The following is a 27,539-nucleotide window of genomic DNA, read 5'->3' as shown; positions in this document are numbered from 1 at the left end:
GCTCTTGTGCGTACGGTGATGGTGGCGGTGATGCTGGTGGTGATGCTGGTGGTGATGCTGGTGGTGATGCTGGCGGTGATGCTGGCGGTGATGCTGGCGGTGATGCTGGCGGTGATGCTGGCGGTGATGCTGGCGGTGATGCTGGCGGTGATGCTGGCGGTGATGCTGGCGGTGATGCTGGCGGTGATGCTGGCGGTGATGCTGGCGGTGATGCTGGCGGTGATGCTGGCGGTGATGCTGGTGGTGATGCTGGTCGTGATGCTGGCGGTGATGCTGGCGGTGATGCTGGCGGTGATGCTGGTGGTGATGCTGGCGGTGATGCTGGCGGTGATGCTGGCGGTGATGCTGGTGGTGATGCTGGTGGTGATGCTGGCGGTGATGCTGGCGCCGGCGGTGACGGGGAGCGCCAGCGCGACGAGCTCGATTCCGGCGACGATTTATCTGAACTGGTTCCGGGCCTCCCCTAGGTCGACTCGGCCTCAAAATGAGTAGCCGGCGCGGCGCGGCGTGGCGCGGCAGTAGGCGAGAGGCGACCGGGCGCGGTGCAGGCCATCCCGTGTGCCGGGCCTGCGTAGCCGCTGCTGGAACTTGCGAACAGCACTTTGCCCCCACAGTGTCAAGGCCATACGGGGGATCTTTGTCTTTGCGTGTTTGGGGAGCAGTGGCACAAGCGGGGTTGGCGCGTCGCGCTGCGAACACCGGCGACACACGTTCACGTTCCCGCTCAAGGCCACCAACACCATCGGTGACGGTTAACTTGAACCAGTGCTGGGTCTCGCCTAGGTCGAATCGGCCTCAAAAATGAGTACCTGGTGCGGTGTGCAGTAAGCGTTGCAGCTGGGGAGACAAAGGCGGCCGGGCGTGGTGCTGACCACCCACACCCTCGTGTGCCACAGTGCCGGCAGCCTTCATAGGCGCTGCTGCACGCTACTCACAGCACTTGCTCCTATAGTCTATTAAAGCTATATGGAGGATCTATGATTTTGCCTTTGTGTGCCATTGTGCCAGCCTTCATAAGCAGTGCTCGCAAACAGCACTTGCCCCTATAGTCTGTTAAGGATATATGGGGGATGTTTGTCTTTGTGGTGCTGGCCACCCACCCCCTCGTGTGCCACAGTGCCGGTAGCCTTCATAGGCGCTGCTGCTGCTGATACTCGCTACTAACAGCACTTTCCCCTACTGCCTGTTAGAGGCTACACGGGGGAGCTTTGTCTGTGTCTGTGTGTGTGTGAGGTGCTTGCTAACAGCACTTGCCCCTGCAGTCTGTTAGAGGCTACACGGGGGAGCTTTGTGTGTGAGGTGCTCGCTAAAAGCACTTGCCCCTACAGCCTGTTACAGCCTACACGGGGGATCTGTGTGTCTGTGTGTGAGGTGCTCGCTACTAACAGCACTTGCCCCTACAGCCTGTTACAGCCTACACGGGGGATCTTTGTCTGTGTCTGTGTGTGAGGTGCTCGCTACTAACAGCACTTGCCCCTACAGCCTGTTACAGCCTACACGGGGGATCTTTGTCTGTGTCTGTGTGTGAGGTGCTCGCTACTAACAGCACTTGCCCCTACAGCCTGTTACAGCCTACACGGGGGATCTTTGTCTGTGTCTGTGTGTGAGGTGCTTGCTACTAACAGCACTTGCCCCTACAGCCTGTTACAGCCTACATGGGGGATCTTTGTCTGTGTCTGTGTGTGAGGTGCTCGCTACTAACAGCACTTGCCCCTACAGCCTGTTAGAGGCTACACGGGGGATCTTTGTGTCTGTGTCTGTGTGTGAGGTGCTCGCTACTAACAGCACTTGCCCCTACAGCCTGTTACAGCCTACACGGGGGATCTTTGTGTCTGTGTGTGAGGTGCTCGCTACTAACAGGACTTGCCCCTACAGCCTGTTAAAGGCTACACGGGGGATCTTTGTGTCTGTGTCTGTGTGTGAGGTGCTCGCTGGGTCATGTAGCCCGCATGCCCAGCCACCGCATGCCGAAATAGCTTTTGTTTGGCCGGATTGAGGGGGCTGAGCGGGCGCGGCACGGGCTAGAGAAGAGATGGAGTGATGTGGTACAGGAGGACGTGGAGCTGAGTGGACTTGCCGATGACTGGTACCAGCGGTGTCAACAACGGCCTCTGTGGAGGAGGCTCGTGAAGGATGCTACTGGGCAGTTGGAGGCAGTCGCCCTCCAACAACAACGGAGGGCGGAGGAGCGACGCTCACAACAACGAGCGGAATGCCGGGTGGCTAAAGCACAGCAGGTTGGCACAGTAGGGGGCACAGGTGGTGCATCAGCCAGTCATCTCAGTCAGTCGACCCGTGGCACCTGGGTCTGCCCAGTGACCTCCTGCCAGCGGGCGTTCGACACTTCACGTGGCCTCACGGTGCACATAGCCTGGCACAAGCGTCGTGGTGACGTCACCGCCACTTAGTGGCGAATGGCGGTTGTTGTTGTTGTTGTTGGTGCTCGCTACTAACAGCACTTGCCCCTGCAGCCTGTTACAGCCTACACGGGGGATCTTTGTGTCTGTGTGTGAGGTGCTCGCTACTAACAGCACTTGCCCCTACAGCCTGTTACAGCCTACACGGGGGATCTTTGTCTGTGTCTGTGTGTGAGGTGCTCGCTACTAACAGCACTTGCCCCTACAGCCTGTTACAGCCTACACGGGGGATCTTTGTCTGTGTCTGTGTGTGAGGTGCTTGCTACTAACAGCACTTGCCCCTACAGCCTGTTACAGCCTACACGGGGGATCTTTGTCTGTGTCTGTGTGTGAGGTGCTCGCTACTAACAGCACTTGCCCCTACAGCCTGTTACAGCCTACACGGGGGATCTTTGTCTGTGTCTGTGTGTGAGGTGCTTGCTACTAACAGCACTTGCCCCTACAGCCTGTTACAGCCTACACGGGGGATCTTTGTCTGTGTCTGTGTGTGAGGTGCTCGCTACTAACAGCACTTGCCCCTATACAGCCTGTTACAGCCTACACGGGGGATCTTTGTCTGTGTCTGTGTGTGAGGTGCTCGCTACTAACAGCACTTGCCCCTACAGCCTGTTACAGCCTACATGGGGGATCTTTGTCTGTGTCTGTGTGTGAGGTGCTCGCTACTAACAGCACTTGCCCCTATACAGCCTGTTACAGCCTACACGGCGGCGGGGGGGGGATCTTTGTTTTCAACGGCGATGGCAATCCCAGCGTAGGCCCGATGTGCAGGATGAAATGAGCGGCAGGGCGCTGCCTCCTCCTCCTCCGCCGCCACGCAGCCACCGCACGCCACTTCGACGGCGATGCCGACGCCGCATCTGTTTTGTCGCAACAGAGAAGCCATCGCTGGGGTGTGGGTGTGCTTCTCCTGCTGCTGCTGCTGCTGCTGCTCTTCCTGCCGCTGCTGCCGCCCGTACGTTTGGGGCTTGGCCGTCACCGACGGGCGAGGGAGCGGCGTTCGATCGCTGGGTGCGCGAGGTCCTTGCCTGCTACACCACCCCCCCCCCTCTCTACGCCTCCCGCTATGTCTCTCCCTACTCTTCCCATCGCTCCCCCGCCATCCATCTTTCCGCGTCGTTAACTCTTCTCCCTCGCGACCCCCTGCGCCCTATATGCCTGGCTCCACCCGGCATGTGCCGAACGAATGCGCTGCTTGTAAGGTGGCGGACTCAATGACGTGCGCGCGCACGCACGCACGCACGCACACAAAGTGCTTCTTGCCACAAATGAACCACCGCTAACCTTGCTGCTTTGCCGATCTCGTCAAGGGGCTCTAAGCCGTCGCCGTCATCATCACGACCACTCCGGTCATCGTCCTCGCGGCGGCGGCTTTTGGCCGGCCATCGAAGACAGAAGGTGGCCATCATCTTTGTTGATCAAGCGCAGATACAACCTGCGTCAGGAGCAGTCGTGGAGTAGTAGTAGTGTGATACAACCTGCGTCGGGAGCAGTCGCGGAGTAGTAGTGTGTTGTCATCATCGTCATCATCGTCGTCATCATCGTCGTCGCTGTGACGTCTCCTTCTTGGTAGTCTGTGGATGGGGGCATGGCGTCACTGCGCCTTGTACTCACGGTCGGTTCTGGGTGACCACGGCCGCACACTGCACAGGTTTAGAATGTCCACGTGCAATGTTAAGACTATTGGCAATGTTAGTCTATGGGTAATGTTAGTCTATGGGTAATGTTAGTCTATGGGCAATGTTAGTCTATGGGCAATGTTAGACTATGGGCAATGTTAATCTATGGGCAATGTTAGTCTATGGGTAATGTTAGTCTATGGGCAATGTGAGTCTATGGGCAATGTTAGACTATGGGCAATATTAGTCTATGGGCAATGTTAGACTCTGGGGCAATGTTAGACTATGGGCAATGTTAGACTCCGAAGCAATGTTAGTCTATGGGCAATCGTGTTCTTTCGTACAGCTAATGTAGATGCAGAGCAACAGCTTACAATTTCACATTCGGGTGACCAAGCCCAGATAAACCTGCGTTAGCTCCAGTAGCGAAGTAGTTAGTGAGTGTATCATCGTCATAATCATCGTCGTCGCTGTGATGTCCTCCTTCTTCGTAATTTGTGGATGGGGGTGGGGTGGCAGCAACGCTTCGTTGCGCCTTGGATTGTGGCCTCTGTCCTGGATGACCACGGCCCCCCAGCTACTCCTGGAGAGTTTTTAATCTTCCATTTACGCATCGTCAGGTGTGTCCGCATCTACCGCTGCTGCCACGGTTTGTGCAGTGGATGATGCGGTTTAGGGGTGGACCATGAGCAGCTTCGCGGAAGATCAAAACCCAGAAATGCGGTGATGTTGCCGGAACCCCCCACACCGCTATGTTGCATCTCTGTGTGTGTGTGTGTGTGCGAGTTGAACTTCTTTCGCACCGTGCGTAGCCAACCGTGGCTTATCGGAGGTGCCGGGGGGGGACGGACAACAAACGAAACACAAAAAGCTGTTCGAAAGAAGTTAGTTTTGAATTTAGTATGGTGCAGTAGTGTACAGTGTAGTGTATTGTTGTGTATAGCGTAGTTTAGTCTATAGTAGCTTAGTGTAGTGTAAAGTATTGTAGTGTATAGAAGTGTAGTGTATAGTAGCGTAGTGTATAGTAGCGTAGCGTAGTGTATAGTAGCGTAGCGTAGTGTATAGTAGCGTAGTGTATAGTAGCGTAGTGTATAGTAGCGTAGTGTATAGTAGGGTAGTGTATAGTAGGGTAGTGTATAGTAGGGTAGCGTAGTGTATAGTAGCGTAGTGTATAGTAGCGTAGTCTATAGTAGCGTAGTGTATAGTAGCGTAGTGTATAGTAGGGTAGCGTAGTGTATAGTAGCGTAGTGTATAGTAGCGTAGTGTATAGTAGCGTAGTGTATAGTAGGGTAGTGTATAGTAGGGTAGTGTATAGTAGGGTAGTGTATAGTAGCGTAGTGTATAGTAGCGTAGTGTATAGTAGCGTAGTGTATAGTAGCGTAGTGTATAGTAGCGTAGTGTATAGTAGCGTAGTGTATAGTAGCGTAGTGTATAGTAGCGTAGTGTATAGTAGGGTAGTGTATAGTAGGGTAGCGTATAGTAGGGTAGCGTATAGTAGGGTAGCGTATAGTAGGGTAGCGTATAGTAGGGTAGCGTATAGTAGCGTAGCGTATAGTAGCGTAGCGTAGTGTATAGTAGCGTAGTGTATAGTAGCGTAGTGTATAGTAGCGTAGTGTATAGTAGCGTAGTGTATAGTAGCGTAGTGTATAGTAGCGTAGTGTATAGTAGCGTAGTGTATAGTAGCGTAGTGTATAGTAGGGTAGTGTATAGTAGGGTAGCGTAGTGTATAGTAGGGTAGTGTATAGTAGGGTAGCGTAGTGTATAGTAGCGTAGTGTATAGTAGCGTAGTGTATAGTAGCGTAGTGTATAGTAGGGTAGTGTATAGTAGGGTAGCGTAGTGTATAGTAGGGTAGCGTAGTGTATAGTAGCGTAGTGTATAGTAGCGTAGTGTATAGTAGGGTAGCGTAGTGTATAGTAGGGTAGCGTAGTGTATAGTGGGGTAGTGTATAGTGGGGTAGTGTATCGTAGCCTAGTGTGTAGTAGCGTAGTGTGTAGTGTAGTGTATAGTAGCGTAATATATAGTAGCGTAGAGTGGTGTGGTGTAGGGTAGCGTAGCGTATAGTGGCGTAGTGTATGGTAGCGTAGTGTATAGTAGGGTAGTGTATAGTAGCGTAGTGTGTAGTAGCGTAATGTGTAGTAGCGTAATGTGTAGTGTAGTGTATAGTAGTGTAGTGTATAGTAGCGTAATATATAGTAGTGTCGTGTGGTGTTTAGTAGCGTAGTATATAGTAGCGTAGTGTATAGTAGTGTAGTATATAGTAGATTAGCGTAGTATATAGTAGCGTAGTGTAGTGTATAGTAACGTAGAGTGTAGTTTATCGTAGTGTAGTGCCTTCACAGAGCCTTTGTCAAGGGGTGCCTCTGCGGATGTGTATACTTTAACTTAGCTATTTCAATGAGCCATTTCAATGCTAAATTATATGCTAATTCCTTTGTCAAGGCGCTTTGTTTCTTCTCACACAGCTTAAAGGTCGTGATCTGAGCGTGGCTTTTTTCACTCCAGCGCTGTTCTCCAGACAGTCTCGTCCCTTCACCTGATGAAGGCCGCTTGTGTTGTGGCCGAAACATCATGATTTTTGTTTTTTTATTTTTTACCTACGTGACTTTACCCAATAGAACCAAAGAGTAGAGCCCAATGTGTTCGCTTACTGACCATTCTTGCCCTGTTAACGATGGGCTGTTGTAGGCAAAGTAAATGTTAATTAATGCATCGATTATCCGCGTTTCTAATACTATTTTGTGTTTATGATGTTGTCAGCATCTTTACGTATTGTTTAAATATTGAAAAAGAACAATATCTGTAAAATTTTGATTTCGAGCTTTCGTGACTGCAGTGATTCACATTCTTGGTTCTTTCGGTAAAGTCACGTTGAAGGGAAACAATAAAATAATAATAATATATATAAAACAATAAAATTCTCACGACGTTTCGACTGTAATGAAAAACAGTCGAAACGTCGTGAGAATTGTATTGTTTTATATGCATTATTATTTGATTGTTTCCCTTCAACGTGACTTTACCGAAAGCACCAAGAATAACAATATCCGTTGCTTGAATGTTATCGTGAAATTGAGCCTTGTAACGTCCATTCCCCACGCTCGCTTAAGGACCAAATCGCTTTAACGGCCGGTTTCGTGGAACCAATCGCCGTAGTTTACGAGGAGGAGGAGGATGGGGAGGATGAGGAGGATGAGGAGGATGGGGAGGATGGGGAGGATGGGGAGGATGAGGAGGATGAGGAGGATGGGGAGGATGGGGATGATGGGGAGGATGGGGAGGATGAGGAGGATGAGGAGGATGAGGAGGATGGGGAGGATGGGGAGGATGAGGAGGATGGGGAGGATGGGGAGGATGGGGAGGATGAGGAGGATGGGGAGGATGGGGAGGATGAGGAGGATGAGGAGGATGGGGAGGATGAGGAGGATGGGGAGGATGGGGAGGATGAGGAGGATGGGGAGGATGGGGAGGATGGGGAGGATGGGGAGGATGGGGATGATGGGGATGATGGGGAGGATGAGGAGGATGGGGAGGATGAGGAGGATGAGGAGGATGGGGAGGATGGGGAGGATGAGGAGGATGGGGAGGATGGGGAGGATGGGGAGGATGAGGAGGATGGGGAGGATGGGGATGATGGGGATGATGGGGAGGATGGGGAGGATGAGGAGGATGGGGAGGATGGGGAGGATGGGGATGATGGGGAGGATGGGGAGGATGAGGAGGATGGGGAGGATGAGGAGGATGGGGAGGATGGGATTCCGCTGTGTTCTGATATCCCCTCCCCCTGGCCTGCCTCTCGGCCCTCTCCAGGGGGGGGGTCATGTCGGAGTCGCTGGCGCAAGACAACGGCTGGGGCGGGGGGGCGGCCGCAGGGGAGGGGGGCCCGGCCGTCGTGCCCCCCGAACGCTACGACGCCCACCGGGCCAAGACGGCCGCCAGCCTCGCCTGGCTCCTCGGCAAGGCGTACGGCGCAGGTGAGCGCGCCGGTTGCCGGCGTCGCCGCCGTCGCCGGCGGCAACGGCCGTAGTCGCCGCGGCGACGACACCGCCGCGCGACCGTCTCCGCGCTCGTCGCCGCGAGCAACCATTGTCCCTCCCCCTCCACCCCCCCCCCCCTCTCTCCACCCCCCCCCCCCTGCGCGTTCTCCGCAGACCACGTGCCTGAGGACCTGCGTGACCCCTTCTACACGGACCAGTACGAGCAGGAGCACATCAAGCCTCCCGTGACCCGCCTGCTGCTCACCGGCGAGCTCTACTCTCAGGTGTGCGGTGCTTTTAGCTTGGTGTCATCTCCCCCACACCCCCAGCACCCCCAGCACCAACACCACCAACACCACCACCACCCCCGCACCTCCAGTTTGGACGGAAGGCCACGTACGTACGGTGTGAAAGAAGTTCACACCGTACGTACGTACGTACGTACACACGCGCATGGACTCGCACGGAGCTCCGCGGGATCGCGCGGGGCTGTTCCGATTTTTTTCACGGTTGGCTATTTACGCACGGTGTGAGAGAAGCCTTCCGTGCGTACACGCGTGCATGGACTCGCACATCTCATCTCTCTCAACCCTCTCATCTCTCTCATCTCTCTCTCATATCTCTCTCATCTCTCTCTCATCTCTCTCATATCATCTCTCATCTCATCTCCCTCATCTCATCTCTCTCATCTATCTCTCATCTCTCTCTCATCTCTCTCTCATCTCTCTCTCATCTCTCTCTCATCTCTCTCTCAACTCTCTCAACTCTCTCATCTCTCTCTCTCTCATCTCTCTCTCTCAACTCTCTCATCTCTCTCTCATCTCTCTCACCTCTCTCTCACCTCTCTCTCTCTCTCTCTCATCTCTCTCGCCTCTCTCTCGCCTCTCTCTCAACTCTCTCTCATCTCTCTCTCACCTCTCTCTCTCATCTCTCTCGTCTCTCTCTCGCTTCTCTCTCAACTCTCTCTCATCTCTCTCAACTCTCTCACCTCTCTCTCCCTTCTCGCTCCTCTCCCTCTCCGCGTGGGATGCTGTCCGGGGCCGGCGCCCCGCGTAGGTTTGCCTGCTGGTGATGCGCGGGGGCGGCGGCGGAGGCGGCGGCGGCGACGGCGGCGACAGGGGCCCCTCCGCGTGTCCCGGCGGGGGTCACGGGGCCGTGGTGCGAGCCCTGGCCGACAAGGGCCTGCACGTGCTGGGCGGCGGCGCGGGCGAGACCCCCATCACGGAGGACGACCTCGCGCGCACGCCCATCGACATGGTGAGAGGCTGACGCGACGGCCGGGTTTTGTTCAACTTAAAACTTAATCATAGGGGTTTTTCCCCCTTTTTTTTTCTTGCAACAAAACTGAAACCTTTTTGACAAAGGGGATTCATGTTTACTGCATTAACCGCAATACCTGCAGTCAAAATGCAAACAAAATGCAAACAAAAAACACACTACGATTGTATATGTGGCATTGTCCTTGAAACTGATTGGTCCACATCAAAAGAAAGCCATCCCTTGGTGTGGACCAATCAGTTTCAAGGACAATGCATCATATATTATCATAGTACGTGTTTTTTCTTCTTTGGTTCTTTCGGTAAAGTCACGTAGAATGAGAATAAAATAATAAAATAAAACAATAAAATTCTCACGACGTTTCGGCCACAACCGCAAGCGGCCGTCTTCAGGTGAAAGGTACAGACCTGTCGGGACGACAGAGCTTCAGTGAACGATGTTAAGATTCGTAGCGAAGTGAGGCACCTTGACAAAGGGGTTTACATATGAAATAGCTGAGGGATTAGCTTGTGACTGGTCATTTTGACTGCAGGTATTGTGGTTAATGCAGTAAACATGAATCCCCTTGTCAAAAGGTTTCAGTTTTGTTGCCAGAAAAAAGTGGAAAAACCCTTTTATTATTACATTTTGGTACTGGCAAAGGAGGTCTAATGATGATGTAGATGCTCACCCCGAGCCCTCATTACTTTGATAGCGGCATTGTCTTTGAGCTGTGTGACGCCTTTTGGCGTCATCTGGTCGAGCACCAATTGGGTCGAGGCTCAAAAGAAAGCCGTCCCTTGGTGTGGACCAATCAGTTTCAAGGACAATGCCACGTATATATTATCATAGTGTGTCTTTTGTTTGCATTTTGACTGCAGGTATTGGTGCTTAATGCAGTAAACATGAATCCTTGTAAAAAAAAGTTTCAGTTATGTTGCCAGAAAAAAGGGGAAAAACCCCTATTATTGTTACATTTTGGTCTAGTGATGTAAAAACTTAAAACTCATTGTATTTTTTTTTGCCCTCCTGCCTTTATTTTTACACGGCTTCGCCCGAGACTTGGATTCTTGCCTTGTATTAATGGTAAAGTCACCACCACGTAGAATGAGAATAAAATAACAAATTGATCAAATAAAATAACGCAATAATATTCTCACGACGTTTCGGCCACAACACAAGCGGCCTTCATCCGGTTGAAGGGACTAAACTGTCTGGAGGACAGCGCTGGAGTGAAGACAGTCTCGTCCCTTCACCTGATGAAGGCCGCTTGTGTTGTGGCCGAAACGTCGTGAGAATATTATTATTATCGCGTTATTTTATTTTATCAATTTATTATTTTACATCTCATTCTACGTGGTGGTGGTGGTGACTTTACCGAAAGAACCAAAGAAGATGACGCCTTGCAGTCGCGAGAGCTTCAAATCGAAAATTAAATGAAGGCGGTCGTGAAACAGTAACGGGTTGATTGGCAGATTTTGTTATGCCGGGCCAGGAGGGTTGGGGGGGGGGGGGTGCAGGGGGAGAGGGGGGGGGGGCTGCTGGCGGGAACGGCGGCAAAGCATCTCACCGGCAGTGCCGGAGCCGGCACTGCCGGTGAGATGCTCTGCCACCAGTGGGGGGGGGGTTTATTTTATTTTATTTTGCTTTCTTTATTTCCTTTCCCCCCCTTTCTCTCTCGTCCTCTATTCCCCACGGAAGTGTCGCCGGGCTCCCGATACGAGTGCTCTTTGGTTCTGTGTTCATATTTATTGTGACGTCAACGCGCGGGCCCCCGCAACGACACGCGGAGAGGTTTCACGCGAGATACGTGAACGTGGAGGGAGAGCGTGGAGGGAGAGCGTGGAGGGGTATGCATGCCCTTAACCCTTTCACTTAACGGGTCTTTGTGGGTCTCTGTGGGTCTCTATGAGTGTGGGTGTCTGTGGGTCTCTACGAGTGTGGGTCTCTGTGGGTCTCTGAGTGTGGGTCTCTGTGGGTCTCTATGAGCGTGGGTCTCTGTGGGTCTCTATGAGTGTGGGTCTCTATGAGTGTGGGTTTATGTGGGTCTCTATGAGCGTGGGTCTCTGTGGGTCTCTATGAGTATGGGTCTCTGTGGGTCTCTATGAGTATGAATCTCTGTGGGTCTCTTTGAGTGTGGGTCTCTGTGGGTCTCTATGAGTGTGGGTCTCTGTGGGTCTCTATTAGCGTGGGTCTCTGCGGGTCTCTATGAGTATGGGTGTCTGTGGGTCTCTATGAGTGTGGGTCTCTGTGAGTATGGGTCTCTGTGGGTCTCTATGAGTATGGGTGTCTGTGGGTCTCCGTGAGTCTTGGCTGGTGCTATACATTTCTACGTGACGATGATGACAAGCCAATTCGTCGAGCTGCTACCATTTGCGATAGCCAGGGTGCACTTCTGAATAAAAAAAAACGCTCCACAGCATCTCAGTGGGGCCCTTACCTGGTAAAATAAAAGTCTAGTTTTAGCATGGGTCTCGATAAGTATGGGCCTCTGGGTCTCCACGAGTGTGGGTGTCTGTGGCTCTGTGGGTCTCTTATCATTATGGGTCTCTGAGTCTGTGGGTTTATGGGTCTCTACGAGTCTCGACCTGCGCCGTAAATTCCCGCGTGACGATGATGACGACGATGATGACGGTGATTTACATTGAGACCTCCTTTGCCAGTAACACGATATAGGAATAGGTTTTTACCCTTTTAACTGGCACAAAAACTGACACCTTTATTCAAGGCATCATGTTTGCAATGACCACAACACCAGCAGTCAAAATGCAAACAAAAAAGACAACTCTGATAATAATATTGGCACTGTCCTTGAATTTGATTGGTCCACACCCGAGACAGCTTTTCTTAGAGCCTAGTCTCCATTGTTGTTGGACCAGAAGACGCCAAAAGGCGTACAACTCAATAACTCTGATAGTGCGCTGTTTTTGAGTTGTATGCCTTTTGGCGTCTTCTGGTCCAACACCAATGGAGACTAGGCTCTAAGAAAAGCTGTCTCGGGTGTGGACCAATCAAATTCAATGACAGTGCCAATATTATTATCAGAGTTGTCTTTTTTGTTTGCATTTTGACTGCTTGTGTTGTGGTTATTGCAAACGTGATGCCTTGAATAAAGGTGTCAGTTTTTGTGCCAGTTAAAAGGGTAAAACCTATTCCTAGATGACGGTGATGACAAGCCAAACTTGATTTGAAGCTTTCGTGACTGCAGGAATTACTCTTTGGTTATTTCGGTAAAGTCACGTAGAGAATAAAATAAACTAAATAACAGAATTCGACGTTTCGATCGCAACACAAGCAACCGTCGTGAGGTGTGAATGCGAGCGCGGAGAGAGACGCATACAGAGAGACAAACACAGACACGGAGAGAGACACATAGAGAGAGACGCATACAGAGAGACAAACACAGACACGGAGAGAGACACACATAGAGAGAGACGCATACAGAGAGACAAACACAGACACGGAGAGAGACACACACAGAGAGAGACGCATACAGAGAGACAAACACAGACACGGAGAGAGACACATAGAGAGAGAGACGCATACAGAGAGACAAACACAGACACGGAGAGAGACACATACAGAGAGAGAGACGCATACAGAGAGACAAACACAGACACGGAGAGAGACGCATACAGAGAGACAAACACAGACACGGAGAGAGACACACACAGAGAGAGACGCATACAGAGAGACAAACACAGACACGGAGAGAGACACATACAGAGAGAGAGACGCATACAGAGAGACAAACACAGACACGGAGAGAGACACATACAGAGAGAGACGCATACAGAGAGACAAACACAGACACGGAGAGAGACACATACAGAGAGAGACGCATACAGAGAGACAAACACAGACACGGAGAGAGACACACAGAGAGAGACGCATACAGAGAGACAAACACAGACACGGAGAGAGACACACACAGAGAGAGACGCATACAGAGAGACAAACACAGACACGGAGAGAGACACATAGAGAGAGAGACACATACAGAGAGACACATACAGAGAGAGACGCATACAGAGAGACAAACACAGACACGGAGACACATACAGAGAGAGACATACATAGAGAGAGACAAACACAGACACGGAGAGAGACAAACAGAGAGAGACATACAGAGAGAGACACACATACACAGAGAGAGAGACACATATACAGAGAGAGAGAGACAAACATAGACACGGAGAGAGAGACATACTGAGAGAGACACATACAGAGAGACAAACACAGAGAGAGACACACACACAGAGAGACACATATACAGAGAGACAGAGAGAGAGAGAGACAAACACAGACACGGAGAGAGACACATACACACAGAGAGAGACACAGAGAGAGAAACAAACACAGACACGGAGAGAGACACATACACAGAGAGAGAGACACAGAGAGAGATAGAGAGACAGAGAGAGAGATAAACACAGACACGGAGAGAGACACATACACACAGAGAGAGACACAGAGAGAGAAACAAACACAGACACGGAGAGAGACACATACACAGAGAGAGAGACACAGAGAGACACACAGAGAGAGACAATAACAACAACCGCCATTCGCCACTAAGTGGCGGTGACGTCACCACGACGCTTGTGCCAGGCTATGTGCACCTTGAGGCCACGTGAAGTGTCGAACGCCCGCTGGCAGGAGGTCACGGGGCAGACCCAGGTGCCACGGGTCGACTGACTGAGATGACCGAGATTACTGGCTGATGCACCACCTGTGCCCCCTACTGTGCCAACCCGCTGTGCTTTAGCCACCCGGCGCTCCGCTCGTTGTTGTGATTACGTTCTAAGAATGTAATAAACCAGAGGCGATTGAGACCCCTTACACATATGTGTAACTCCATACCGTGTCAACCCATACGGTTAACCCCCGATTCTTGTACAGGGGAAATTGAGTTTTCTGGCCCAAACAGGCGTACAGCCGTTTCAATACCGGCAACAACAAAATTGGTGTCTATTTGTTTGTGTTTCTCACTTGTGATGGGATTTTGTGGGATGAACGTTGAGATTTATAAGGGGCACGGGGGGGGTGACGAATAAGGTCTGAATTGGTCCGTAATAAGTGTTGTACCTCATTCAACAACATTCATGTACTTTTTATACGCACTCTTACGTTTTAAAATAACACTCGTATAGTAATATAGTAGTATATAGTAATATAGTAGTTTATAGAAATATATAGTCGTGTATAGTAATATATAGTAGTGTATAGTAATATATAGTAGTATGTATAGTAATATATAGTAGTATGTATAGTAATATATAGTAGTATGTATAGTAATATATAGTAGTATGTATAGTAATATATAGTGGTATGTATAGTAATATATAGTAGTGTATAGTAATATATAGTGTGTATAGTAATATAGTAGTATATACAGTAATATAGTAGTATATAGTAGTGTATATTAATATAGTAGTATGTATAGTAATATAATAGTATGTATAGTAATATCGTAGTATGTATAGTAATATCGTAGTATGTATAGTAATATTGTAGTATGTATAGTAATATCGTAGTATGTATAGTAATATCGTAGTATGTATAGTAATATCGTAGTATGTATAGTAATATCGTAGTATGTATAGTAATATCGTAGTATGTATAGTAATATCGTAGTATGTATAGTAATATCGTAGTATGTATAGTAATATGGTAGTATGTACAGTAATATGGTAGTATGTACAGTAATATGGTAGTATGTATAGTAATATGGTAGTGTGTATAGTAATATAGTAGTGTGTATAGTAATATCGTAGTGTGTATAGGAATATCGTAGTATGTATAGTAATATCGTAGTGTGTATAGGAATATAGTAGTGTGTATAATAATATCGTAGTGTGTATAGGAATATCGTAGTATGTATAGTAATATCGTAGTATGTATAGTAATATCGTAGTAGTGTATAGTAATATCGTAGTAGTGTATAGTAATATCGTAGTAGTGTATAGTAATATCGTAGTAGTGTATAGTAATATCGTAGTATGTATAGTAATATAGTAGTTGTGTATAGTAATATCGTAGTAGTGTATAGTAATATCGTAGTAGTGTATAGTAATATCGTAGTAGTGTATAGTAATATCGTAGTAGTGTATAGTAATATCGTAGTAGTGTATAGTAATATCGTAGTATGTATATGAACATTCTATATCTACACTCGTCTAGGCGAACAACGGAACCGAACCACCACCACCACCCCCGCCGCATGCTCCGACACCTCGCTGTCGTTTAGAAACGGCTTGACGAAGCATCCGTGTGCCCGCCCGCCCGTGCCCGCAGGCGGCTCACCTGGCCCTGATGGACGCGCTGATGATGGCGGTGGCAGTGGAGATGATGAGCGTGGAGCGCGTGGTAGCGGCCGTGCAGCGCTTCTCCACGTTCTCCGCCTCGCAGGAGCTGCCCTACGGCCTTGAGGACGCCATGCTCTTCTGGATAAACAAGGTGAGCGTACGTGGTGGGTGTCGTGACGCACGCTCACCTGGGGGGTACGCGCTGGGGGGTACGCGCTGGGGGGTACGCGCTGGGGGGTACGCGCTGGGGGGTACGCGCTGGGGTACGCGGAGACGCGGCGGGCGGCAGCGTTTGGCGCGCCGCACGACAAACCATGAAGCGGAACTTTTTTCCCTTTTGCCAGTTAGGGCCGTCGCAAGCGATAGCAGCTCGACGCAGTGTCTCGTCGTCGTCGCCGTCGTCGTCGTCGCTTGGAAATTTATAGCGGCAGTCGAATGATCCGAAACGCTTGGCGCCGACTCTAAACGCGGAGGGGGAAAAACCGGAGGACCCGGAGAGAAAAATCCACTCCAAATATGCAGTGTGCTTCAAATGGTTTATTTTTTTTTATTAAACTTATATGGGACTAAATTTTGATTTAAAGCTTTCGTGACTGCAGTAATTCACATTCTTAGTTTTTTTTCGGTAAAGTCGTCACGTTGAAGAGAAACAACAAAATAAAAAATATATATATTTTATTATTTTGTTGTTTATATGGGACTGTAGTTTTTTTTTTATTGAAAAAGAACGTGATGATTCGCGCGTGCGCGCGTCAATTCACAGAGGCCCACGCTGCCGATCTCGTTGTTCTTGCGCGCAGGTGAACATGAAGATGCGCGAGATTGTGGAGGCCGAGTGGAAGCTGCGACAGAGGTCGGAGTCGCCTGCCCACCACAAGGTAACGTCGGCACGCCGGAAAAACGCGCTGTCCGTCGCCAACCACCGTGCGGGGTCGTCGGTACACCCGCAACACCCGGCGCCGCTGCTACCACCGTGCACCCGTCACTTCTTTGAGCGCTGTACGTAGGCCACCGTGCTAATGAGAGGTGCGGGTCGAAGGACGACAAGCGTAGCGCGAAGATTTTTAGCCAAACCACCAAGCGCGACCGGAGGCGCATTGCCACCACGATGAACCGGCCGTTACGTACCACCAACATCGTGACCAGGCCACAAGCATAACCACGGCACCAAAATCCCACCGCAGCAACCGTAACCACACCTCCACAAGCACTACGCTATACACTACACTATACACTACGCCACTATACACTACATTAAACACTGCACGGCTATACACTACGTGGCTATACACTACGTGGCTATACACTACGTGGCTATACACTACACGGCTATACACTACACTATACACTGCACTATACACTACACTAAACATTACACTATACACTACGCTATACACTACACCGCTATACACTAGACTATACACTACACTACTATGCACTACACTATACAGTACACTATACACTACACCGCTATACACTACATGGCTATACACTACACTATACACTACACTATACACTACACTACTATACACTACGCTACTATACACTACGCTACTATACACTACGCTACTATACACTACACTATACGCTACACTATACACTACACTACTATACACTACACTACTATACACTACACTACTATACACTACACTATACACTACACTATACACTACACTATACACTACGCCGCTATACACTACACGGCTATACACTATCTTCTTTGGTTCTTTCGGTAAAGTCACGTAGAATGAGAATAAAATAATAAAATAGCACAATAAAATTCTCACGACGTTTCGGCCACAACGCAAGTGGCCGTCTTCAGGTGAAAGTACACACAGTACACACACACACAGTACACACACACACAGTACACACAGTACACACACACAGTACACACACTGCACACAGTACACACACTGCACACAGTACACACACACAGTACACACACAGTACACACACACAGTACACACAGTACACACACAGTACACACAGTACACACAGTACACAGTACACACAGTACACACACACAGTACACACACGCAGTACACACACAGTACACGCAGTACACACACAGTACACACACACAGTACACACACAGTACACACACACAGTACACACAGTACACACACACAGTACACACAGTACACACACATACACACAGTATACACCCGCAGTACACAGAGTACACACAGTACACACACAGTACACACACAGTACACACACACACAGTACACGCACACACAGTACACGCACACACAGTACACACACACAGTCCACACACACACACAGTACACACACACAGTACACACACACAGTACACACACACAGTACATACACACAGTACATACACACAGTACATACACACAGTACATACACACAGTACATACACACAGTACACACACAGTACACACACAGTACACACACACAGTATACACACACAGTATACACACAGTACACACACTACACACACACAGTACACACACTACACACAGTACACACACACAGTAGACACAGTACACACACACACAGTAGACACAGTACACACACACACAGTACACACACACAGTACACACACACAGTACACACACACACAGTACACACACACACACAGTACACACAGTACACACACACAGTACACACACACACACAGTACACACACACAGTACACATACACACAGTACACACACACAGTACACACACACACAGTACACACACACACAGTACACACACACACAGTACACACACACAGTACACACACAGTACACACACAGTAGACACAGTAGACACAGTACACACACACAGTACACACAGTACACACACAGTACACACAGTACACACAGTGCACGCAGTGCACACACACAGTACACACACAGTACACACACACACAGTACACACACACACAGTACACACAGTGCACACAGTGCACACACACACAGTACACACAGTGCACACAGTGCACACAGTGCACACAGTGCACACAGTGCACACACACAGTGCACACACACAGTACACACACACACAGTACACACACACACACACAGTGCACACACACAGTACACACAGTACACACACACGGTATACACACACACGGTACACACACACACAGTACACACAGTACACACACACACAGTACACACACACACAGTACACACACACAGTACACACACACACAGTACACACAGTACACACACACAGTGCACACAGTACACACAGTACACACACACAGTACACACAGTACACACACACACAGTACACACGGTACACACAGTACACACAGTGCACACAGTGCACACACACACAGTACACACAGTGCACACAGTGCACACAGTGCACACAGTGCACACAGTGCACACACACAGTACACACACACACAGTACACACACACACACACAGTGCACACACACAGTACACACAGTACACACACACGGTATACACACACACGGTACACACACACACAGTACACACAGTACACACACACACAGTACACACACACAGTACACACACACACAGTACACACAGTACACACACACAGTGCACACAGTACACACAGTACACACACACAGTACACACAGTACACACACACACAGTACACACGGTACACACAGTACACACAGTACACACACACAGTACACACACGCACACAGTACACACACGCACACAGTACACACAGTACACACGGTACACACAGTACACACAGTACACACACACAGTACACACACGCACACAGTACACACAGTACACACACACAGTACACACACACAGTACACACACACAGTACACACACACAGTACACACAGTACACACACAGTACACACACTACACACAGTACACACAGTACACACACAGTACACACACACACAGTAGACACACACAGTACACACAGTACACACACAGTACACACACACAGTACACGCACACAGTACACACACGCACACAGTACACACGGTACACACAGTACACACAGTACACACACACAGTACACACACGCACACAGTACACACACGCACACAGTACACACAGTACACACGGTACACACAGTACACACAGTACACACACACAGTACACACACGCACACAGTACACACAGTACACACACACAGTACACACACACAGTACACACACACAGTACACACAGTACACACACAGTACACACAGTACACACAGTACACACACAGTACACACACACACAGTAGACACACACAGTACACACAGTACACACACAGTACACACACACAGTACACACACGCACACAGTACACACACGCACACAGTACACGCAGTACACACGGTACACACAGTACACACAGTACACACACACAGTACACACACGCACACAGTACACACAGTACACACACACAGTACACACACACAGTACACACACACAGTACACACACACAGTACACACAGTACACACACAGTACACACAGTACACACACTACACACAGTACACACAGTACACACACAGTACACACACACACAGTAGACACACACAGTACACACAGTACACACACAGTACACACACACAGTACACACACGCACACAGTACACACACAGTACACACACTACACACAGTACACACACAGTACACACACAGTACACACACACACAGTACACACACAGTACACACACACACAGTACACACACACACAGTACACACACAGTACACACAGTACACACACACACAGTACACACAGTACACACACACACAGTACACACAGTACACACACACACAGTACACACAGTACACACACACACAGTACACACAGTACACACACAGTACACACACAGTACACACAGTACACACACACACAGTACACACAGTACACACACACACAGTACACACAGTACACACACAGTACACACACAGTACACACACAGTACACACAGTACACACACACACAGTACACACACAGTACACAGTACACACACTACACACAGTACACACAGTACACACACAGTACACACAGTACACACAGTACACAGTACACACACAGTACACACACACACAGTACACACACACACAGTACACACACACAGTACACACACACAGTACACACACAGTACACACAGTACACACACACAGTACACACACACACAGTACACACAGTACACACAGTACACACACACTACACACACAGTACACACACACACACAGTACACACACACACACAGTACACACACACTACACACAGTACACACACACACAGTACACACACACACACAGTACACACACACTACACACAGTACACACACACTACACACAGTACACACACAGTACACACACAGTACACACACACACGGTACACACACACGGTACACACACACACGCACACACACACACAGTACACACAGTACACACACAGTACACACAGTAGACACAGTACACACACAGTACACACACAGTACACACACACAGTACACACACACAGTACACACAGTACACACACACACAGTACACACACACACACACTACACACAGTACACACACACTACACACAGTACACACACAGTACACACACAGTACACACACACACGGTACACACACACGGTACACACACACACACACGCACACACACACACAGTACACACACACACACACAGTACACACAGTACACACACACACAGTACACACAGTACACACACAGTACACACACACACACACAGTACACACGTACGTACACCGCATCTTTGCCGCACCGCGCCACCCTTTGCGCGGGGGTCACGCCACCGGCACCGCCACGGCCATGGCCGCCGCCCCCCCCCCTCCCCCCCTAACGCTTTTCTCTCCTCCTCCTCCTCCTCCTCCTCCGCCACCCTCGCCTTGCTCCGGCAGTCTCCCTCCAAGTGGTACTGGAAGCTGGTGCCAGTAAGTGCGGTGCTCGCGCCCCACGGAACCGACCCGACCCGACCGCTTCATCGCTTGCTCGCTCGCAGCTCCCGCCCATCCGCAGCCACCCCCCCCCGTCCATTCGTCCCCGTCGAGTCGGTGGCAGTCTCTCCCCTACCCCCGACACCACCCCCACCCCAGCCCTGGCCACCCGACCCCACAGCCCCCCCCTCCCTACGCCCGACAATTCCGATTGGCTCGGACCCTCCGCGAGGAGTTTCGGCGCGTGTGGAGACCCAGACTTCGATGGGGATGGGTCCCTACTGAGCTTTTTTTAGCTCTTTTTTTTTTCAGAAGCGTCTTTGGCCGCACGTGATAGCTCGGCGGAGCGGCTTGACATGTGGACATTCATAGAGAGACACCGCAAATGTACAGCGGCAGCAGCAGCAGCAGGCGTCGTCAGGGTCGGGATGGAACCCACGACCTCCTGTAGACCAGGCGAGGTCGTTAACATCTCCTGGGCACCGTGATGGTGATGAGAGAGACGCAGACTCCAAATATACAGCAGCAGCAGCAGCAGGCGTCGTCAGGGTCGGGATGGAACCCACGACCTCCTGTAGTCCAGGCGAGGTAGTTAACATCTCTTGGGCACTGTGATGATGATGATGAGAGAGGGACACAGACCTCATGTAGACCAGGCGAGGTAGTTAACATCTCCTAGCCACCGTGATGGTGATGAGAGAGAGACGCAGACTCCAAATATACAGCAGCAGCAGGCGTCGTCAGGGTCGGGATGGAACCCACGACCTCCTGTAGACCAGGCGAGGTAGTTAACATCTCCTGGGCACCGTGATGATGATGTTAGAGATACGTAAACTCCAAATATACAGCAGGCATCAGGGTCGGGATGGAACCCACGACCTCCTGTAGACCTGGCGAGGTAGTTAACATCTCCTGGGCACCGTGATGATGACGTTAGAGATACGTAAACTACAAATATTCAGCAGGCATCAGGGTCGGGATGGAACCCACGACCTCCTGCATACCGGGCGAGGGAGTCAACATCTCCCCGGCCCACCGCAGTTGAGGCGGGGAGCGCGGGAACGCACGCCGGGCAAAGTTTTAAAACACACGGTGGTGGATCACCAAGAGCAGTTTACATCGAGGCTCGTGTTTACTTTATTTATACCTGCACAGCTTCCAGATCGGGTGCATTACATACCCAATTCCTGACCACAATTCCTGCCTCAATTCGTGCCCAAATTCCTGCCTCAAAGTCCTGACCCCAATTCCTGACCCCAATTCCTGACCCCAATTCCTGACCCAAATTCCTGCCCCAATTCCTGCCCAAATTCCTGCCCCAAATTCCTGACCCAAATTCCTGCCTCAAATTCCTGACCCCAATTCCTGTCCCAAATTCCTGCCCCAAATTCCTGCCCCAAATTCCTGCCCCAAATTCCTGCCCCAAATTCCTGCCCCAAATTCCTGCCCCAAATTCCTGACCCCAAATTCCTGACCCAAATTCCTGCCCCAAATTCCTGACCCCAATTCCTGACCCAAATTCCTGACCCCAATTCCTGACCCCAATTCCTGAACCCAAATTCTTGACCCAAATTCCTGACCCAAATTCCTGACCCAAATTCCTGTCCCAAATTCCTGACCCCAATTCCTGCCCCAAATTCCTGACCCAAATTCCTGACCCAAATTCCTGACCCCAATTCCTGACCCCAATTCCTGACCCAAATTCCTGCCCCAATTCCTGCCCAAATTCCTGCCCCAAATTCCTGACCCAAATTCCTGCCTCAAATTCCTGACCCCAATTCCTGTCCCAAATTCCTGCCCCAAATTCCTGCCCCAAATTCCTGCCCCAAATTCCTGCCCCAAATTCCTGCCCCAAATTCCTGCCCCAAATTCCTGACCCCAAATTCCTGACCCAAATTCCTGCCCCAAATTCCTGACCCCAATTCCTGACCCCAATTCCTGACCCCAATTCCTGACCCCAATTCCTGACCCCAAATTCTTGACCCAAATTCCTGACCCAAATTCCTGACCCAAATTCCTGTCCCAAATTCCTGACCCCAATTCCTGCCCCAAATTCCTGACCCAAATTCCTGACCCAAATTCCTGACCCCAATTCCTGACCCAAATTCCTGACCCCAATTCCTGACCCCAATTCCTGACCCCAATTCCTGACCCCAATTCCTGACCCCAATTCCTGACCCCAATTCCTGCCCCAGATTTCTGCCCCAAATTCCTGCCCCAAATTCCTGACCCCAATTCCTGCCCCAAATTCCTGCCCCAAATTCCTGCCCCAAATTCCTGACCCCAAATTCCTGACCCCAATTCCTGACCCCAAATTCATGCCCCAAATTCATGCCCCATTTCTCACCCCAATTCCTGCCCCCACATTCTTGATTGTTGTTACATCATTTCCTATCGCCAAAGGGAGACAGGTGCAGCCCAGCAGTTGCCTTCCCTGTGGCCACTGCCAGGGGATAAAAGGAGCCCTCCCACTCAGTGAATCCGATTGTCAGATTACAGTCTGAGCGTCAATTATCCGGCGGCCTCCCAACATTGTCCGGCGGTCCCGGGCCGATGCGGGCGAAAGCCAGACACACGCGGGCACACGCGGGCACACGCGGGCAACGCGTGCACACACAGACACGCAGGCACACGCAGACACACGCGGGCACGCGTGCACACACAGACACGTGGACACGCGTGCACATGCGTGCACACGCGCGAGACGCGTCAACAGCGTGCGCACACGCCAGCGAAACCCCCGCCAGCGAAACCCCCGCCAGCGAAACCCCCGCCAGCGAAACCCCCGCCAGCGAAACCCTCGCCAGCGAAACCCCCGCCAGCGAAACCCCCGCCAGCGAAACCCCCGCCAGCGAAACCCCCGCCAGCGAAACCCCCGCCAGCGAAACCCCCGCCAGCGAAACCCCCGCCAGCGAAACCCCCGCCAGCGAAACCCCCGCCAGCGAAACCCCCGCCAGCGAAACCCCCGCCAGCGAAACCCCCGCCAGCGAAACCCCCGCCAGCGAAACCCCCGCCAGCGAAACCCCCGCCAGCGAAACCCCCGCCAGCGAAACCCCCGCCAGCGAAACCCCCGCCAGCGAAACCCCCGCCAGCGAAACCCCCGCCAGCGAAACCCTCGCCAGCGAAACCCCCGCCAGCGAAACCCCCGCCAGCGAAACCCCCGCCAGCGAAACCCCCGCCAGCGAAACCCCCGCCAGCGAAACCCCCGCCAGCGAAACCCCCGCCAGCGAAACCCTCGCCAGCGAAACCCCCGCCAGCGAAACCCCCGCCAGCGAAACCCCCGCCAGCGAAACCCCCGCCAGCGAAACCCCCGCCAGCGAAACCCCCGCCAGCGAAACCCTCGCCAGCGAAACCCCCGCCAGCGAAACCCCCGCCAGCGAAACCCCCGCCAGCGAAACCCTCGCCAGCGAAACCCTCGCCAGCGAAACCCCCGCCAGCGAAACCCCCGCCAGCGAAACCCCCGCCATGAGCAGGGTCTCAAGCCCAGCGATGGCCGTCCCCGCGCTACCTCCCACTGCGCATCCCCGTCGAATCGCAGCCCTCGCCCCCTCGCTCGCTCGCCCCCTCGCTCGCTCGGTAAACTCCACCTGGGCGCGCGAACTCCGCCGGGGCGGTCGTGCGGCACGGCACGACACGGCCGGCACGGCCGGCACGGCCGGCACGGTCGGCGCGGCACGACCAAGTGCTGCTCGCCGCGAGGCGAGTTCCACTGACTGGTGGCACGGGGTGGCGGGGGGGGGTGGTTTGTGCGGTCAGGGACTGGCGGCAGCGGTTTTGGAAATCCCCTTTTCACTCACTCCCTCGGCATCTGTGTTTCGCCCCCACACGCTGGTGCTGCTGCTGCTGCTGCGCTTGCCCGGCTCCTCTTACCCCGCCCCCCACCCCCCCCCCCCACTTTCACCACGTCAACGTGTTTTTGGCGCGTGTGCGTGTAGGCCGGGCACAAGCGCCACGGCGACGTCACCGCCACTTAGTGGCGAACGGCGGTTGCTGTCGCTGCGTGCGTGTTCAACGGCCCTCGAGTTGTCGCGTGCGCCGATCGCTGACGTGCTTGCGTGTGTGCGTGCGTGTGTGTGTGTGCGTGCGTGCGTGCGTGCGTGTGTGCGTGCGTGCGTGTGTGTGTGCGTGCGTGTGTGTGTGCGTGTGTGTGTGTGCGCGTGCCCAGCAGGTGCGCTACCGACGCGACGGGCCGCGCCAGCTGCCGTTCTTCCCGCAGCTGGAGTCGCTGCTGGCCGGGCTGTCCGACGGTGCCGCGCTGGCGGGCCTGCTGCACTACTACTGCCCCTCCCTGCTGCACTTGCAAGGTTGTGCGCGTTGAAACGGTGGCCGAGGAGACGTTAATTACCTTTGCTCCGGTATGCGGGAGGTCGTGGGTTCGAACCCGACCCTGGCGGTGCCTGCTGCTGTATATATTGAGTTTGCACGCTTTCTCTCTCTCCGTCTCTCTCGCTCATGATCACAGTTGCGAGATGTTAACTACCGCGTCCGGTACGCAGGTGGTCGTGGTTTATGATCCCGACCCCCGATGCCTGCTGTATATTTGCAGTTTGCGCGTCTCTCTGTCTCTCTCTCTGTCCGCGTGGTCGCGTGAATTTTTCTCCGGTTTTTCCCTGCCACATTTACGATCAACGTTACGCGTTCCGAGTATTTGCCCCCGTGGTGCTGGCCACCCCACCCCCACCACAGTGCCGGCCTTCATCGGTGCCGTTCACTGACAGCACTTGCCCCGACGGTCTGTCAGTCTGGTTAGGGTTATACGGGGAGCCTTTGCCTTTGTGGTGCTGGCCACCCACCCCCCTCATTGCGCCACAGCGCCGGCCTCCGGCGTTGCCGCTCGCTTCACGGCACTTGCCCCCCGACGGTCTGTCAAGGCTACGCGGGGCGGATGGCGTGCGTGCATGCACCTCTAGTGGGCCGCGCGTGGGCCTCTTGTTAACAGACGCTCCCGCTAACAGCCACGAGCCCCAACATCCCGTGTAGGCCACACCAGGGCGGCGGTGGGGGGTGGGGTGCAGCGGGTATTTGTCGGTGCCCATCACAACGCCGGTGGGCACGTGGAAGGAGGAACGGTGGGGGGGGGGGTGGGTGGGTGACTGACGCGCGACGCTCTTGCCGTTGGCTCAGACGCGTACCTGCGGGAGACGATGTCCGTGGCCGACAGCCTGCACAACCTGAGCGCCGTGCGGGCCCTGGCGATGGTGCACCTGGGCCACTGCTTCTACCTCACCCTGGAGGACGTGCTGTACGCGCCCGCCTGCCTCAAGGTGCCCTCTGCGCCGCCACAGCCTGCCCCGCGTGGCAGTGCGCGGTGCGGTGCATTGTGGGGTGCGGTGCAGCTTGCAGTGAACGGTCGTAGAATGCGCGTATGTTGAACGTCTTCTTTCGCACTGTACGCGGCCAACCCGCGCTAATCGGAAGTTGCGGGGGAAGGACGACGCACTAAACGTGGGCGGCAGTTTTCAAGAAATTCGTTTTCGAATTAGTATCGTGGTGTAGCGTATAGTAATGTGGTGTACGTTGTAGTGTGCAGGACTCCTCTACTTACGAACATAAGTTCAACCGTCATGCAATAGATGGCGGTGGTGGCATCTACATCTGCAGGACGCAAAGAACCAGTGGCATCTACATCTGCAGGACGCAAAGAACCAGTGGCATCTACATCTGCAGAACGTGAAGAACCAGTGGCATCTACATCTACAGAAGGTGAACAATCAGTGGCATCTACATCTACAGAACGTGAAGAACCAGTGGCATCTACATCTGCAGAACGTGAAGAACTAGTGGCATCTACATCTGCAGAATGTGAAGAACCAGTGGCATCTACATCTACATAACGTGAAGAACCAGTGGCATCTACATCTGCAGAACGTGAAGAACCAGTGGCATCTACATCTGCAGAACGTGAAGAACCAGTGGCATCTACATCTGCAGGATGCGAAGAACCAGTGGCATCTACATCTGCAGAACGTGAAGAACCAGTGGCATCTACATCTACAGAACGTGAAGAACCAGTGGCATCTATATCTGCAGAACGTGAAGAACCAGTGGCATCTACATCTGCAGAACGTTAAGACCCAGTGACATCTACATCTGCAGAAC

General features: G+C 51.9%; 1 protein-coding gene across 6 annotated transcripts in view; it reads left to right on the top strand.

Annotated features, from left to right (window-relative positions):
* LOC116958207 (calmodulin-regulated spectrin-associated protein 1) overlaps positions 1-27,539 on the top strand; it is a 296,794-nt gene that overhangs the window by 233,490 nt on the left and 35,765 nt on the right. For 4 of the 6 annotated variants that reach the window (XM_076056050.1, XM_076056049.1, XM_076056052.1 and 1 more), the window contains 8 exons: positions 7,842-8,005; positions 8,183-8,292; positions 9,065-9,265; positions 15,563-15,724; positions 16,374-16,451; positions 21,405-21,437; positions 25,606-25,744; positions 26,565-26,704. In XM_076056050.1, the coding sequence (XP_075912165.1) occupies positions 7,852-8,005; positions 8,183-8,292; positions 9,065-9,265; positions 15,563-15,724; positions 16,374-16,451; positions 21,405-21,437; positions 25,606-25,744; positions 26,565-26,704 (1,017 nt within the window). In that variant the 5' untranslated portion in view covers positions 7,842-7,851. The remainder of the gene's footprint in view (positions 1-7,841; positions 8,006-8,182; positions 8,293-9,064; positions 9,266-15,562; positions 15,725-16,373; positions 16,452-21,404; positions 21,438-25,605; positions 25,745-26,564; positions 26,705-27,539) is intronic. The other 2 variants (XM_076056051.1, XM_076056053.1) reach the window with 2 other exon arrangements.

This window comes from Petromyzon marinus, chromosome 74 (genome assembly GCF_048934315.1).
Source record: "Petromyzon marinus isolate PM22_M1 ecotype Great Lakes invasive population chromosome 74, UKy_Petmar_22M1.pri1.0, whole genome shotgun sequence".
Lineage (NCBI taxonomy): Eukaryota > Metazoa > Chordata > Hyperoartia > Petromyzontiformes > Petromyzontidae > Petromyzon > Petromyzon marinus.
Note: the sequence above shows the minus strand (reverse complement) of the source record. Positions and strands in the feature narration are given on the sequence as shown.